General features: G+C 49.4%; 5 protein-coding genes across 5 annotated transcripts; 3 read left to right on the forward strand and 2 right to left on the reverse strand.

Annotated features, from left to right (window-relative positions):
- Positions 1–237: 237 nt before the first annotated feature.
- LOZ57_001973 (uncharacterized protein) lies at positions 238–1,765 on the reverse strand (the record flags this gene model as incomplete). The annotated part of the gene is made up of 6 exons (XM_049251055.1): positions 238–353; positions 415–1,065; positions 1,123–1,209; positions 1,262–1,503; positions 1,564–1,637; positions 1,691–1,765. The coding sequence occupies 6 exons, from the start codon at positions 1,763–1,765 to the stop codon at positions 238–240; spliced, it is 1,245 nt and encodes a 414-aa protein (XP_049109905.1).
- Positions 1,766–2,562: 797 nt separating this feature from the next.
- LOZ57_001974 (uncharacterized protein) lies at positions 2,563–4,064 on the forward strand (the record flags this gene model as incomplete). The annotated part of the gene is made up of 2 exons (XM_049251056.1): positions 2,563–3,426; positions 3,480–4,064. 2 exons carry the CDS (start codon positions 2,563–2,565, stop codon positions 4,062–4,064), a joined length of 1,449 nt encoding a protein of 482 aa, XP_049109906.1.
- Positions 4,065–7,400: 3,336 nt separating this feature from the next.
- LOZ57_001975 (uncharacterized protein) lies at positions 7,401–8,383 on the reverse strand (the record flags this gene model as incomplete). Its single annotated transcript, XM_049251057.1, has 2 exons — positions 7,401–8,251; positions 8,311–8,383. 2 exons carry the CDS (start codon positions 8,381–8,383, stop codon positions 7,401–7,403), a joined length of 924 nt encoding a protein of 307 aa, XP_049109907.1.
- Positions 8,384–8,775: 392 nt separating this feature from the next.
- On the forward strand, positions 8,776–10,431 carry LOZ57_001976 (uncharacterized protein; the record flags this gene model as incomplete). Its single annotated transcript, XM_049251058.1, has 1 exon — positions 8,776–10,431. One exon carries the CDS (start codon positions 8,776–8,778, stop codon positions 10,429–10,431), a length of 1,656 nt encoding a protein of 551 aa, XP_049109908.1.
- A 2,465-nt stretch (positions 10,432–12,896) lies between these two features.
- LOZ57_001977 (uncharacterized protein) lies at positions 12,897–14,656 on the forward strand (the record flags this gene model as incomplete). Its single annotated transcript, XM_049251059.1, has 5 exons — positions 12,897–13,485; positions 13,546–13,641; positions 13,703–14,122; positions 14,178–14,438; positions 14,499–14,656. The coding sequence occupies 5 exons, from the start codon at positions 12,897–12,899 to the stop codon at positions 14,654–14,656; spliced, it is 1,524 nt and encodes a 507-aa protein (XP_049109909.1).
- Between the last annotated feature and the right edge of the window lie 71 nt (positions 14,657–14,727).

Consider the following 14,727-nt stretch of genomic DNA (forward strand, 5'->3'; position numbering starts at 1 on the left):
CGGAGTGGGCGCAGGCACCACAGGCCAGCGAGACAATAATGCGAAGCTGCGCTGCCGCCGTCAAACAGCCAAAGGCGTGAATGTGACGGGTCGGTGGTGGTTCGACTGGCGGCTGAACCTCGGAGCCAACCGGCGAGCCGGGGCTGACGAGAGAGCTAGTTACGTCACCGCCACCAGCATCGAACGTAAATGAGAATCGTGGATTGAGAAAACAGACAACCTGCGACCTTACACTGGTTATAAATACTTACTCCGTAGTGCCTGGCTAAGCGTGCTCATTCTGCTGCCCACGCCATTCTTCTGCATGTTGCTGAGCAGGGCCTCTTCCAAGGCCGACTGGGTCACACTGTTATCTAGGCGGGAGAATGTCAGAACCGACTCCGAAGGCGAGTACATCCCCGATCTCCCACGTACCGTCAAGGTCGCTGAAGCTACTGCCCATGCTCGGTGTTCCGTCGCTGCCGCGAGTGCGATTGCGTGGGCTGGCTTTTGCAAGCTCTGCGGTGCGACGTGGACTTAAAGGGCCGAGAGGCTGAGGCTTTCGTCGCGTCTCATGTCCAGACGCAGCAGACCCTATACCTGAGCTTATTGTGCTCGTAGATGCCGCTGTATCCTGCTGGAGCGGCGGCTGGGCTGCATTTTCGGGCTCTTCACGAAGGGTAGCCCCAGGGTCTACTGCAGATGGGTAAGCTTGGTGCCAGCTTGGGTTCTTAATCGGTAGAAACGCCGGGGAAGTCTCCTCATCTTCGTTTTCACAACTGTCCTTATTGACTTTAGCAACGGAAGCTTTATGCAATGAAAACTTTCCCAGCCGTTTGAATGGAAGCTTAGGCCCGTGTAAACCATCCGACTCAGACTCAGACGACGATAAAGGAAGTTCCGGACTCTCTTCACCAGCAGGAAGTACTAGCGGTGAGCTGGTTTTGTAGGATTCATATTTGTTGTGAGCTTGTGCCACGTCATTAGATGCTCCTTTGCGAAAAGCTATCTGCTTCGAAGGGTTTGCTCTTGAAGTGGCGAAAATACCAGCAGGAACGTTCTGAGAAGGGTCTCCGGAAGGAATATCTGCTTATGGTTAGTCAAAAAAGGGCAATCTAAACTAGTTGACTCATGTCGTGAGACCTTGAATTCTGCTTGGTGCCGGTGAATTACCCGCATCAGCTCGTGAGCCCGGGCTCTGATTTGATACTCTCAACGGTATCGAAGATTCTAGAAACATATATAAGTATCATGCGTTAACATATACTGTACCCATACGTACCACCACTACGACCTCTAACCATCGGATAGCCGCTGGGCTCCTGGGATCCGGACTGGGAAGCAGATAGTGGTTGCTGGTTCCCGGCCTTGCGCATCTCCGCTCGAACTTGTGCTAGTCTATGGCCATAAAGCCATGCTGCCTGCTGAAGGAGGAACGGTAGTGTAACGTCAAGACGAGAGGCACTGCTTGGGTTAGCAAACGAGTATTGTTGAGATGCATCAGGTGGTAGTACAGTGCATTCCCTAAAGAAGCGTCCAGCTTAGATTCGGCCTTAGGATTGAAATTTTATTGGTGGAAAAAACTTACAGTCTATTCCTTTAGATGGCTGCAAAAGCACATCCCATAGTGCCTGGTCTTTGCTGGTGGTCCAGTCCGGCTACAGGAGGTAAGATCAGTTGGGTGTCACATTAGGGGAAAGGGAGGGCCAACCGGAGGGGGGTCAACAAAAACCCCTCTTTCGAATGGAAGCCGTACAAACACGGTAAATTCCTGAGACTCTGACATTGCGAGCAGTGTGGGTTGCGAGAGTCGAAGCTCAGGAGATCCAAAGCGGCAGAGGGCGGTGACGATGTTTGCACCGCCAGCAAACGCCAAGCTCCGCCGTGACAAGGAATCGGTCTTGGCATTTGCATGTCACGTGATTGTGGTGTTCGCGGCGGAAATCTCGCGAAGAACAGCCGTTTTGGGGAAAGAAAACGGAGCAGAGCAAGCAGAAGCCGTGGGAGTGCAGTAGTAGCGAGTGGCGGGCATGGACAGCCCCTGTTGCACGGCGCCAGGGCGGCGGACGCCGGTTTGCTGGTGCGGGCTGGGCCGCCAGCCAGTTTCCTCGGGTTTCAAGCGGGAGCTCCCAGAACCTTCACGGCGTCCAAGCACTACGCGATGCACGACGAGCTGGGATGCGAGCAAGCTGCGGGTGGCGGCTGGCGCTGTCATGCGTGGCGGTTTGTCGCGTCCTGTCGTGGTCCTTGATAGCGACCTGTAACCGCGCCGGCGCACCGCAAAACATGTGCTCGGACAGGCATCGCGGCATCGTATTGACCGCTATTAATAGCGCCCAGCGCTCCCGGAGCTATCATGGTTTTAGCTCGTCGTGGACACTCACCGCGTCTTTCCAGCTCGCCAGTCCGACTTTTCGCAGGGCCAGCGGCATCTGGGACGCTCAGAGACCCTACGTGCTGACAGCGCACACATCGCGACATCGACGCTGGCTTCTCCGACCTTCTAACTAACTAGTTAACTAACCTGCTCGAAACCGCTTGTCTGGGCGCTGTCGCATTGCTCCTATCACGCCGAAACGGCCCATGGCCTCCACCGCACCACCCTCCCTCCCTGCCCAAAACGAGCTTCGTTCATGGCAGGCCTCGAACGAGGACAAGTATCGCCAGACCGTCCTCTTCCTACCCGACGACCGGACCGAAGATGACATTGACAACCAGCTCTTGGAGGAAGCAAAGGTCTTGGGCGTTTCTGCCTGGGAGGTTTCGCCCATTCCTCAGGTCGCCGAACAGCTCGACGAGACCGACGACACGAGCTCTACCCCAAGCCAGTATGCGGTTCCGCCTACAGCCACGACCTCCCCAAGTCGCGTGCTAGCTCTATCCTCGATGACCTGGCCGTTGAAAGCCCGCCTTCCGAGCAGCAGGCACTCTATCACCTCCTTGTCAACATGTCCCACCACCTATAGCTGCAGTGAACCAGAGCATAGGCGATCAATCACCGATTACCGACCAAGCAGACATTCTTTGAATCTAGAAGGCTTGGATAGGGGTTTCAAAATCGGCCTCAAGCATGCCATCGCTCGCATTCCAAACTTACGGCGACGAAAAGCGGACACCCAGTCCTCCCCTCCTAGACCTGACCCTAGCACAAAAGCCTCGGCAGACGGGATTCACATTATTGGAGATCATCAGAAACCGCGAAAAGTGGATAGCACCACCTGTTTCTCGACGAGCAAAGTTTGCCTGGCCCCAGGCGACGACGAATCACTGAAGAGGACTTTGGCTTCGCAGGAGTTAAGCGACATGCGCGCCACACACGAAATTCAAATGAAGAGATACCTAGTATTTCGAAAAGAGCTTTTAGACTTCATTGGGCAAAACCATCGCCTCCTTTCACAAGAGCAAGCACAAAAGCATGAACAATCAGAAGAAATATTGGTTGCACAGGTAGCTCAACCCCTCATACTTGCTGCGCGATATCCATACTAATTAGCAGATAGAACCACGAAAAAGCCGCCCGCTTAGAAGAAAGAGACTTAGTAACGGAGTTAGCGCTAATCGATGAGTTTAAACGCGAGAAACATGTTTTACAAAGCCGCATCCGCCACATGGAAGCATATTTTACCACCCCACGCCCTGAGGAGGACTGCGATACGGATACCTTGCAATATCCGCGAGAATATGGCAAGGAGTACAGAGATCGTTTAAAACAAAGACAACATGAGCTTGCGACGATAGATTCCCTCCACGAATCCAAAATCAAAGTCCTTCGAGATAAACAAGCAAAGCAGTACGAAGAAATTCTCAAAAAATCAGAACATGCTCTTGACCTTTTAAGAGCGGCGAATGCTAGTGAACTGTCCAAGCTGGAGAGCTGCTACCTTGAAGAGAAAGATGCCGCGATTACCTGGCTAGAAACCAAACGAACTAGACTAAAATCAAGGTGGCTCCTTGAAGAAAGCATCATCCGTAAAAGACTTGAACTGAACACCCAAGAGTCCTACGCCGCCCTACCAGAGCTAGTGTTTGCCGCAATTCAAGAAGATAATCTGATATTGGAGAAGCAGCATAGTAACGAAAAATAATTGCTAACTCCATCAAATTTGACGCCGATATTAAAGAAACCCGATGTTTTGTCTATTTCAATACCATCTTGTATACAAATATATGCCAGCTTTCTGTTTCTGGGTTACGCAACCTTGGAGCTCTCTTGCATTTCGACAAGCATCCATTTGATACCCTGTGTTCGACTACCCATTGGAAACTTCTCTACTTGCTGCATTAATAGACACCTTGTTTTGGTGCCCAAATACAATGCGTTTGTTTACTCGCCAATCCCATAGTAGCGCCTGCTTTGCTGGCGTTTTTTGACACATATATATAGCTATACATACACCCTGTACATACACCCCTTGCATAGTATTCGGCTTCCGCCGCCTTCCCTTTAAGTACACGTTTCAACCAGAATTAAGGAGTAGACTCAAGCTTTTGTGGCTGCCATTACCCTGGATAGCCGGCTGAATGCCATGGCCGCGAGCATCGAGGTATTTCGTAGCTATACGATGTCTGTGAGTTAAATGGATTGTCTCATCTACTCTGGGAAGCAAACAGCAGCTCTGGCGAGACTCTGAAGCTCCCATCATGCATATGCACGCCAATGTGCAGGGCCCATCGAAGGAATATGGTTGGCAAACAGGGTATGGGATATGATTGCCAGCCCGGTTGATCCAACCCGTGGGAGTTTCAGGCCAAACCTGCTGGAATACTCCCATTTGGTTCTTATTATTAAATAAAATAAAACAAACATAGCCTGGTTGTACTAGCAGAGCACGGACGTCCATACAGCAACATATGGTACATATACCCGGAAGCTTGAAAAGAATTCTTGATGAAAACCAGATAAATTAACTAAAATCCACTCCTCCTCTGCTCCGTAGTCGTGCATTGTTGCTCCTTTACCCCGCAGACTGATGCCAACCCGTGTAAGCCAAGGAGTGTGGAGTGGTCACCAGTGGACCTCATACACGAAACCCCAGCGGGACAAAACAGGATCAAAGAGCGCTTTGAGCACGTAATTTCCATGTGGAGCGCTCTTGGAGTGACTCTGTATGGAGTAAGGTAACACCAAACAGAGGTGCTCTGTGCGCTCTTCGTGACTTAGAAACAGTCAAAATATCAGAGCTGGGGTGGCACTGCCCAGCAAGAAGAGATTGCATGCCAGGACGCAAGAGGGAATGTTGTCTCGCGAGAGCCAGATCAAGGGTTGCTGAGCTGGCCGAATACTTATTAGTAAGATATGATTCAATGCAGGCTTTGTTGAGAGGCGAGAAATAGGGGCGGGGCGGCTAGTTATGCCTGGGCACACGTCAGTAGGCAGCGTGGAGCAACAGCAAGCCAGCCCAGGCGGCCAAGAGAGGCTTCTGTCTCAAGGCCTTGCCGAGAAGACCTGGAGTTGCAGATCTAGTTACGGCATTTCAGTTGAGACTTGACGGAGGTTAAGGCTCAGCTCCCCTAGTCAGTTATTAGCTAGTTAACTAGTTACCAGCGGGCTATATCTAGGTCTACTTCCACGCCGACATATACACCAAGAAGGTACAGTCTCCCTTCTATTAGGTATAACGGATGCTACCTTTGGCGGAATGGACTACCCGAGACTCCGTTCGTAGTTATATAGTTATATAAGTGGGGAGTGAGCGGTGTTTCTTCGTACGTGTGGAGCTTTATGAAGTAGAGCGCGGTGGTACGGGCATCTTTTTGCAGATCGAGCATTATCGAGGATTGCTCTATTGGGTGGTCCAAGGGTTGAATTTTGTAAGAGAGTTGGAGATTGACTTGATAATTTTGAAAGTAAGAAGAAAACCTGTTCGTTCAAGAAGAGAGGTAAGTGTTTGAGTGGTTTTTGGATGTCTTCCGGTAGTGACTACTGACCAATAGAGTAGGAAAACAGAATTATACCAGTGGAGAGCATCATAATGATGACGGCGACAGAAGATTTGAACAGAGGTCTGGACAAGTTCTATTTAGTAGAGCAGACTTATCTATAGTCTCGATAACTCAACGTCCGATGCTCCGGATCGATTCCCCGGATATTTCAATAGATCTCAAATGCATGTAACTAGTGGCAAGTCAGCCCATGCGACACATTAGCAACGAACAGAGTGCGGCAAATACCACCCTGGATGATCATTTCTTAGAAATTGTACATGGTCTTGTGGGGATGTGGAAGGGTGAAAATGTGATGCAGCTGTAAGTGTAGTTGATATAAATATTGCCATTGTCTCCTGGGTATTCTAGCGGTCTTGCATACCAAGAGACGCATTTGTTGAGAAGCACCGGAACAGTTTCTAAGTATGCCATTAAGAAGGTCCAATCCAAAAACGAACCAGCTAACCGGTCCTGCTCAGACATTTGGCCTTTCAAATCTCAGCATATTTCCTCATACAGAAATTGTCGCTCCGTGAGCTTTGCTGCTTCCAACGTACCATAGAGAGCCTGATATTAACCGGTCTGAAGAAATACAGAATTTCAAAATGAAGCTCACTGGATATCTTTGTGTTTTCCTCGGTGCAGGCTATGCGGCATCAACAGCCATCCCAAAAATCCCGGGAGATATCCAAGAACTTTGCAAAGCAGCATGCAAAACGCAGCACCAGGCGCTGGTAGCGATCTGCAATACACTCCCGACAATCTGGCACAAGGCTTGCAATCTGTACGCTCAATTCATAGGTAGTGATGCAGGTCAAAAGATTTGCATTAATACCTGCACTCTTTTCGGCCTACCAGGTGTACCAGGAATTCCAGGTCTTCCCGGCATCCCAGGAATTCCAACCATCCCAGGCGTCCCAACGATTCCTACCACCCCGAGTATTCCAGGTACCCCAACTATCCCAAGCGTTCCAACTATTCCAGCAACTCCAACGATCCCAGGAATCCCAACTATTCCATCCATTCCAAGCATCCCGGGCATCCCAACGATTCCGGGAGTTCCAACCGGCGTCCCTGGTCTCCCCGTTTGACTAGACAAGGAGGGGGAAGTCTCAGGGTCTTGAGAAGGAAAGGAATTCCGATGAATGTGTGTGTCATCACGACTTGTTTCAAATGTTTTCTTGAATTTTTTTTGTAGTTATTAATACTCAGAGGGGGCGGAATGGGATATCAAAGAAAGACACATGTACACATGTGTAAACACATAGGTACAGACATGATGTTGACAAAATTTCAGACAGGAGCAATGTTCAAGAATACGATATCAACCTGCTCATATCTTCGTATATTCGTTGCTTGGATTTGAGGAGTAAGACATGAGGTCTAGGTAAATGGCTTTCTTACCATGAGATGGTTTGGATGGGGAAGGCAGTCAATGCCTGCGCACAAGAGCTTAATCGATGGTCCCGATTTCGGTCCTAACGGCTTCATAACATTCACTCACCACATCGTGCTCCAGTGGGGTCATCCTGGCCAATAGTAGCATCAACTAGCCTCTGGATCATGGTCTCGACCCTACGGTCTCCCGCTGTCAGTATATTTTCCATTGATTTATCTCGCATCTGGCCGTCGAAAACTACAGCACGGTCCACATAGCCTTTGTTGGATAAGGAAACACGCCCAACACGTCCATCGCGCCATTCAAGGCGGATAAGTCGAGTCTCAAGGGAGGCCGAACGGAGAGTCACAATTCCCAGTTTTGCACCTAGAGATTGCGGCAATGTCTGGTTGTGATCAGTGTCCCTCATGCCTCCTAGACTTTCCTGGAGCCAATCAACGGCGTCTCGACGTAGATGCCATGCCACGAGTTCTTGTCTCAGGCCGCGTACAAACTTTGTGAGACTCTGCTTCTTGGGCACCACCTTAGGGTTGTCTTCTTGATCTAAAGAAATATCCGGGATAGGGAGGTAGGCTGCCTGCAACTGTTCCAAGGGTATAAAGGCGGGTATTGTGTGTTTGTAAACTTGCAGGGCATTTTTATCGCAGCTCGTACGCTTTAGAAGGACGTAGTATGGTTCACAATACTGTCCTCCTTGCTGGACGACGTCAATACGGATGCCCAATAATTTGGGGGCGTCTGCGTGGGGGGATGGATCCGTAAAGGGGAAAGCCGTAGCGGAAAACACCGCCCGATGGTGGTTCGACAGCGTGTGCTTCTCGGCACTCAAGACGACCGGTGCCAGGGGGTTGGAACTCGACAACACCTGGGGACGAAGAAGAGTTTGAACTGCATTGCTGGAGAGCAAGCTGGCTGATACCACACGGCGCCGTTTTGCAAGGGAGTGAACTGCATAGGAATTGTGGTTAGGATTAGAGCTGGTCTCAAGACGCGTTGCTAGTGCATACTTTCAGAGCGAATCTTCGCAATTTCGTCGTCAAGAACAAGCGACGGGTCAGTCACCGGCTGAACAGCCTCCATTGCGCGCGTCGACACTGCACACCGTGATCCCAGTCCTGATGGCCGGTTGTCGTGCTGCTGGCGGCGAGAGTGTTGAAGTCGCGAAGCGGTCACATGACGAGCACTGAGCCGCACTGACGATCGTGAAGAAAATCTGCCGCACCATCGAAGCGCCTCGTCGACCCCTGCAGGCCGCTGCCAAAGAACAACCCGCCCCGGACCGGACAAATCGTCCGCTGCAGGGGAGCCACGAACGATCAGGCGAAGAATGCCATCTGGCCTCACCGCCGTCCGCCCGAGCCCTTAGTCAGCCTGCTCGTTCTCACTGGCCGTCAAGACGGTGGCACGCGTGACAACCTGCGGTTTTCGCGCTGGAAGGCCAGCTTGCATCTTGAACGTGAAGCGCGAGTCGTATGCCGCAAAACCAGCCCCTGTTCGCCCATGACCCTCTGCAAAACCCCTCGTCTTCGCATGCTCTCGCGCATCCTAATTTCAGCAACCACACCGGCGATCTAGAACTACATCCCCTAGCCTCACATTCTCGAGCTCTTGACGAAGCTTCCCTCGGTGGCCTCGACGACCACGATCTCTCCTTTTCCTCTGGCTGCGATTCGTCGCATGAACTGTTCAACAATACACTCGTTCACGGGGAATCCTCCAGAGGCCGGCGACAAATGACTCGAAAGCACAATTCCATGAAACGCCGTCCTGCCAGTCGACCTCCCCTAAGACTCGCGGCACAGGAAAACGGCCAAGCAAACAACACCATGGAATCCAGTATTGGGCTGCGGAGGAAAGATGGACCTCCAGACTCACCATCGTCACACTCTGTCGGATTGATGAGCAGATCTGACTTCTCTTTGGACTATGAGCCCTTGCCCACCCCCCAAACTCCCGGGTTTACAAGCACGAGCTTTTCTGATCTACCGACAAATGACCGGAGAAACTTTCTTCTACTAGTTTTGTTATATTTTTTACAGGGAATCCCAATGGGCCTGGCCATGGGCTCCGTACCGTTCCTCCTTAAACCCTTTCTTTCTTACGGTCAAATTGGAATATTTTCGCTTGCCTCTTACCCCTATTCGCTAAAGCTCTTATGGAGCCCCATTGTGGATGCGGTTTGGAGCCGTGAATTTGGAAGGAGGAAGAGCTGGATTACACCTATTCAGACTGTTTCAGGATTTGCCATGCTGTACCTAGGTACCAGAGTCAAATCTATGATGGCTGCCACAGAAACACAGGGCACCGATGGGGTATGGAGCTTCACGGGCTGGTGGTTTCTTCTTGTGTTTCTATGTGCAACCCAAGATATCGCTGTTGATGGTTGGGCCATTTCGCTATTATCACCTCAAAATATTGCATACGCTTCCACCGCGCAAACAATCGGTCTTACAGCCGGCCATTTTCTCTCCTATACAGTGTTTCTTGCCTTTAATTCTCCCGATTTCGCCAATAGGTGGTTCCGCGCCACTCCCAAGGCTGAAGGTCTACTGACTCTTGGGGGCTACCTCAAATTTTGGGGCTGGGCATACCTGGTCATCACCCTGTGTTTAGCTGTGTTGAAGAAGGAGGAAAAGAATAAGGACCGTGATGGTATCATGGATGTCTATAGGTCAATGTGGGGTATCCTGAAGTTGAAGAATATTCAGACTATCATCATAATCCATCTCATCGCCAAGATCGGCTTTCAAGCAAATGAAGCTGTAACTAACCTGAAGCTAATTGACAAAGGTTTTGGGCAAGATAACATGGCGCTCGTTGTGCTCATTGACTTCCCATTTGAGATTGGTCTAGGATATTTTGCTGGTAAATGGTCCACGGAGTATACACCCATGAGACTGTGGTGCTGGTCCTTCATGGGGAGACTTGCTGCTGCGGTTCTGGCGCAACTTGTCGTGATGATTTTCCCAGGAACCCCTGTCCCTGGTTGGTACATATTCCTCATTATACTAGAGCATGTGTTTTCGACGTCTATGAACACGGTGATGTTTGTTGCCGTTTCAGCATTTCATGCTCGAATCTCAGACCCCTCTATCGGCGGCACGTATATGACATTACTCGCTACGTGAGTTTCCTATTCCATTGCTTTCATATGCGCAACTGACAATTATACCTAGGGTGTCTAACCTCGGAGGGACGTTTCCGAAGTTCTTTATACTTAAGCTTGTCGACATGTTTGCCAAGGCAACATGTATCCCCCCGACCACACCACCCCCAACCATCAAAACGCCGATTACCTCTCCCTTTTCTTGTTCCCTTGAAGCTGATAAGCACCGCTGTATTGCGGGCGGTGGGACGTGCCACACGGAGCGCGACGGATTCTATATCACAAACATGATTTGCGTGATTATTGGGGTGGTAACGTTCTGGATGTACATTAGGACTGCAGTACTCAAATTACAGAGACTGCCACTGAGAGCATGGCGGTTGTCTCCTGGCAATGGTAATAGATAGCTGTATGGGGCGGCTGGTGATTTTCCCTGTATTAACACACAAAAGAGCCATAGAATAATTTAATTCGATATATCTTCGACGCTCTACGAAATATTCGGTCGCCTCTCTTCCTACATAAATATCAATATTTTTGCCACTATTTGGTTCTCCCTGAGGAATGGTGGGTCACTTCACGATCAACATCACGAACGTTCTCCGGTTCCAAGAACACAATGTGAAGGAGGAAAGTTTGCGCTTTTCATCTCCTACAAATTCCTATGGAGGCAGCGAGGACTAGTCACCCAGGTTGATGCGGCTTGAATACATATGTTGTTTCTTTGCCACATATTTACTGGTCAGTTAGTTGTGCTAAGGTACATCCATTTCACCTGCTCAAATCTCTGTTTCTGCGGGATTGGATTGTCGTCTTATTAGTTGGCAATGCTCCTGGTCATCAAATATCGTTTCTCAAACCACACAACCACAATCCTATGGAATGAGTAAAACTCGTGGCATGTGCGGAGGGCATATTCGGCAACATTCTGTCCATCATACACGGATTTTCTAATTGCAGATTGATAGCAGTACCATTTGCTCGATTATTATTCTACGTAATGAATAGCGTATTTCCGAGTTTTCATTTTTTATCCTAGTAAACGTGTGGTCATGTAATGTATCCCACTGACATAGGTACACACATGGTGCTTTCCTGGTACCTTGACGCGTGACACCTCTAGACTCCGTGTCTCTAGAGTGCTTTGATAATCAGTTGCTATCTTGTCAACGAGATATATTGAAAAAACCAAGTCCCGGCATGGGAGAAGGCTGCGCCCATCCGTATATGTGAAGTGTGGCCTTTATAGGGAGCCTTAGCAGTGCTTGATTGGGCTAACATAATCTCCATTATCTTGTGAGACCAAGGTGATAAAATAGCATTTTGCGGTTTTCAGCAGTTATGGAGTGGTCAAAAAACCCAAGATCACAGGCCTGCTTGCAATTCCAGCAGTCCCGTCTGGTCGCTATTAATAAACGACAACGACACAGCTTGTATTACCGGCGACAGCACAGTTATACTGTCTGCCATAGTTGGTATCACACTGGCACAGTGATCAGTTTGCAACACTTCGTGGGTACTAGACATCAGGATTATAACAGTAATATAATATGTTGAATTGGAATGACATTGCGCTCACCTGTGTGAAGAATGGTATTCCACGCAGCACATATGTCATTCATGCGAAGAGACCACCAACGGGACCCAACCCTCTACCGTAGCAGTAGGCTGGCGACCAGTTTCTCGCCTTTGCCTCTCTTAATTAATCTTAGGCTTCGCGAGGACTCATTCCTTCATCAAGGGAGCCTTATCACTCCGGGTTATATGCGCATGCATCATGCCTATCTCAGGGGTATCCATCGAAACATGAAACAGTTGGGGGAAGCTACACACAAGTCAGCAAAAGCAGTTAGTTATATGCACCGAGGATATCGGAGGGCTGGCTATGTTGTCGGGCCTGCATCTTCTCATTGGAGGGCCGCTCATGGTATATACCATAGTTTGCACTCCACAGTGATCTTGACTGGATTATGGAGGGGCAGCTCAGGCTTGTTGGCATAGCAGAGCTAGTTGAACGACTCGTTCTTGGGTTTCTACAATTTGTTGTCAAGCGGGCTTAATAACAAACATATAGATGCCAGCACTGCCACCTAGTTAATCATTTTGGTGTTGTCAGTATCACGAGCTTCTCTCAAGTAAACACTGGCGGTGACCACGGGCTCCGGGCTTAGTTTGGACCTCGGCCGGGCTGTCTGGGATTAACTACATAGGTTTGGCGGCGGTTTGACAGGCAGCGCTTGGTGGGTTAGAGCCTGTCGATCGCGAGAAACTGTCGAAAGATGGGGGGATTATTAGTTTGACTGATCCAGCATTGGCTGTAAGGCAGCCAGGTTGTCAGGTTGCATATGAATATTCTCCCTCATGTAAATAACTAACTAACTAAATAGTTAACTATATAACTCGGTCGTTTCGTACAAGCCGGACTTGACGATGATCTGGTGAGACCTTTTTCTTTCAGCATCACCTCAGCTTCATTCATCTCTGGCCATGCTGAGCTACGCCAATGTCCTGCTTTTGGCCCTGGGGGCTGGCGTGCTCCATCTCGGGTACAGGTATATCCTTTCGTACCTAGAGGAGGCGCGCATCCGCAAGCTCGAGCACACCGAAGATGTGCCGGAGGCTCCCATGCAGGGCCTTTTTGGCTGGAAGACTTCTTTGCTAATGCTCCAATCCAAGAACAAGAATGTCTTTCTCGAGGAGAACGTGCTTCGCTACGAGATGTTGGGCGACACGTACTCGACCGACATATTTATGCGGACATACGTTGACACTCGGGATCCCGAGAACATCAAGGCCATTCTGTCGACGCAGTTCGAGCAGTTCTCCCTAGGCGGTACCCGAGCAGCTGCTTTTCTTCCCATGCTTGGAGAGGGAATATTCACTCATATATACGGCGGTGGTCCCAAAGGAGAACCGTGGAGACACTCCCGCGCTACGCTTCGGCCGCAGTTCGCAAGGCAGCAGATCCAGGATCTAGAAAAGCTGGAACAATTTGTCCAGCGTCTTATCGCCGAGATTCCAAGTAACGAGACATGCGACTTGCAGGAGCTCTTTTTCAGGTTTACTTTGGATACAGGTCATTCATATCTCTAGATACCAGTCTACCTGTTTTTTTGAACTAACGGACGGGCTGTAGCAACCGATTTCCTGTTTGGTGAGAGCGTCAACAGCTTGTCTCGAAATAGCGGTCCAGCTGAGGCACAATTCTATCGTGACTTTACTCGAGGCACAGGTATGGTTTTATCTCCCATGGGGGAATTTTGAGTCCGCGCTCGCTGACACCAACTCAACAGAAATCTGCATGTTGCGTACTCTTCTGGGCGACCTGTATTTTCTTCAGAAAGACGGCCGTGAATTCAAAAGAATCTCGCAGTTTGTTCAAGCTTATATCGACCGGTTCACCCAAAGCGCCTTGCAGCTGCATGCATCTGGAAAGCCCACCTCACACGACGCCGGCGGCAATTATATCTTTCTCGAGGAGATCTCGAAGAGTATCAAGGACCCCATCAAACTGAGATCAGAACTACTCAATATCCTTCTGGCCGGAAGAGACACCACGGCTAGTGTGCTGGCTATTTGTTTTCATCAGCTCGCAAGACACAAAGATGTCTGGGATCAATTGAGAGCAGAAATAATTCAAAACATCGGAAACAGGCCGCCTACCTATGAAGATATCAAATCTTTCACATACTTACGATATGTACTCAATGAAAGTGAGTTGAGCCTTTCAGTGGTGTTTAGGCATAAGCTTACAATTTTCACTATCAGCCCTTCGTTTATTCCCAGTTGTCCCATGGAATGGCCGAGAAGCTGTCGTAACCACAACCCTCCCGCGCGGTGGTGGTCCGGATGGAAAGAGCAAGGTTTTGATAAAGAAAGGGACATATGTCATCTACAGTACCTGGGGCCTCCATCGTAGTACCTTTTACGGGGAAGATACGAATGAATTCAAACCAAGTCGATGGGAGGGATTGCGACCGGGATGGAATTATATCCCGTTCAATGGTGGTCCTAGGATCTGTTTAGGCCGTGAGGATCTTCCTTCTGTTCTTGTTTTGCGACGGATGTGCTGACTAACTGTTCATCTAGAGCAATATGCATTGATCGAGGCGTCGTATGTGATTATTCGCCTCCTCCAGACCTTCAAAGATATCGAAAACCGGGATCCTGTCCTGCACTTTATTGAAAATATTACACTTACTTTGTCCAGTGCAACTGGAACGAAGGTTGCTCTGACACCGGCTTAAATAACAATTTTTGAAAAAACCACAAATTACTGTTTTTATTGCGTCGCAATACAGCAGATGAGATATATGTG

This window comes from Ophidiomyces ophidiicola (assembly GCF_022830035.1).
Source record: "Ophidiomyces ophidiicola strain CBS 122913 chromosome Unknown scaffold_5, whole genome shotgun sequence".
NCBI lineage: Eukaryota > Fungi > Ascomycota > Eurotiomycetes > Onygenales > Onygenaceae > Ophidiomyces > Ophidiomyces ophidiicola.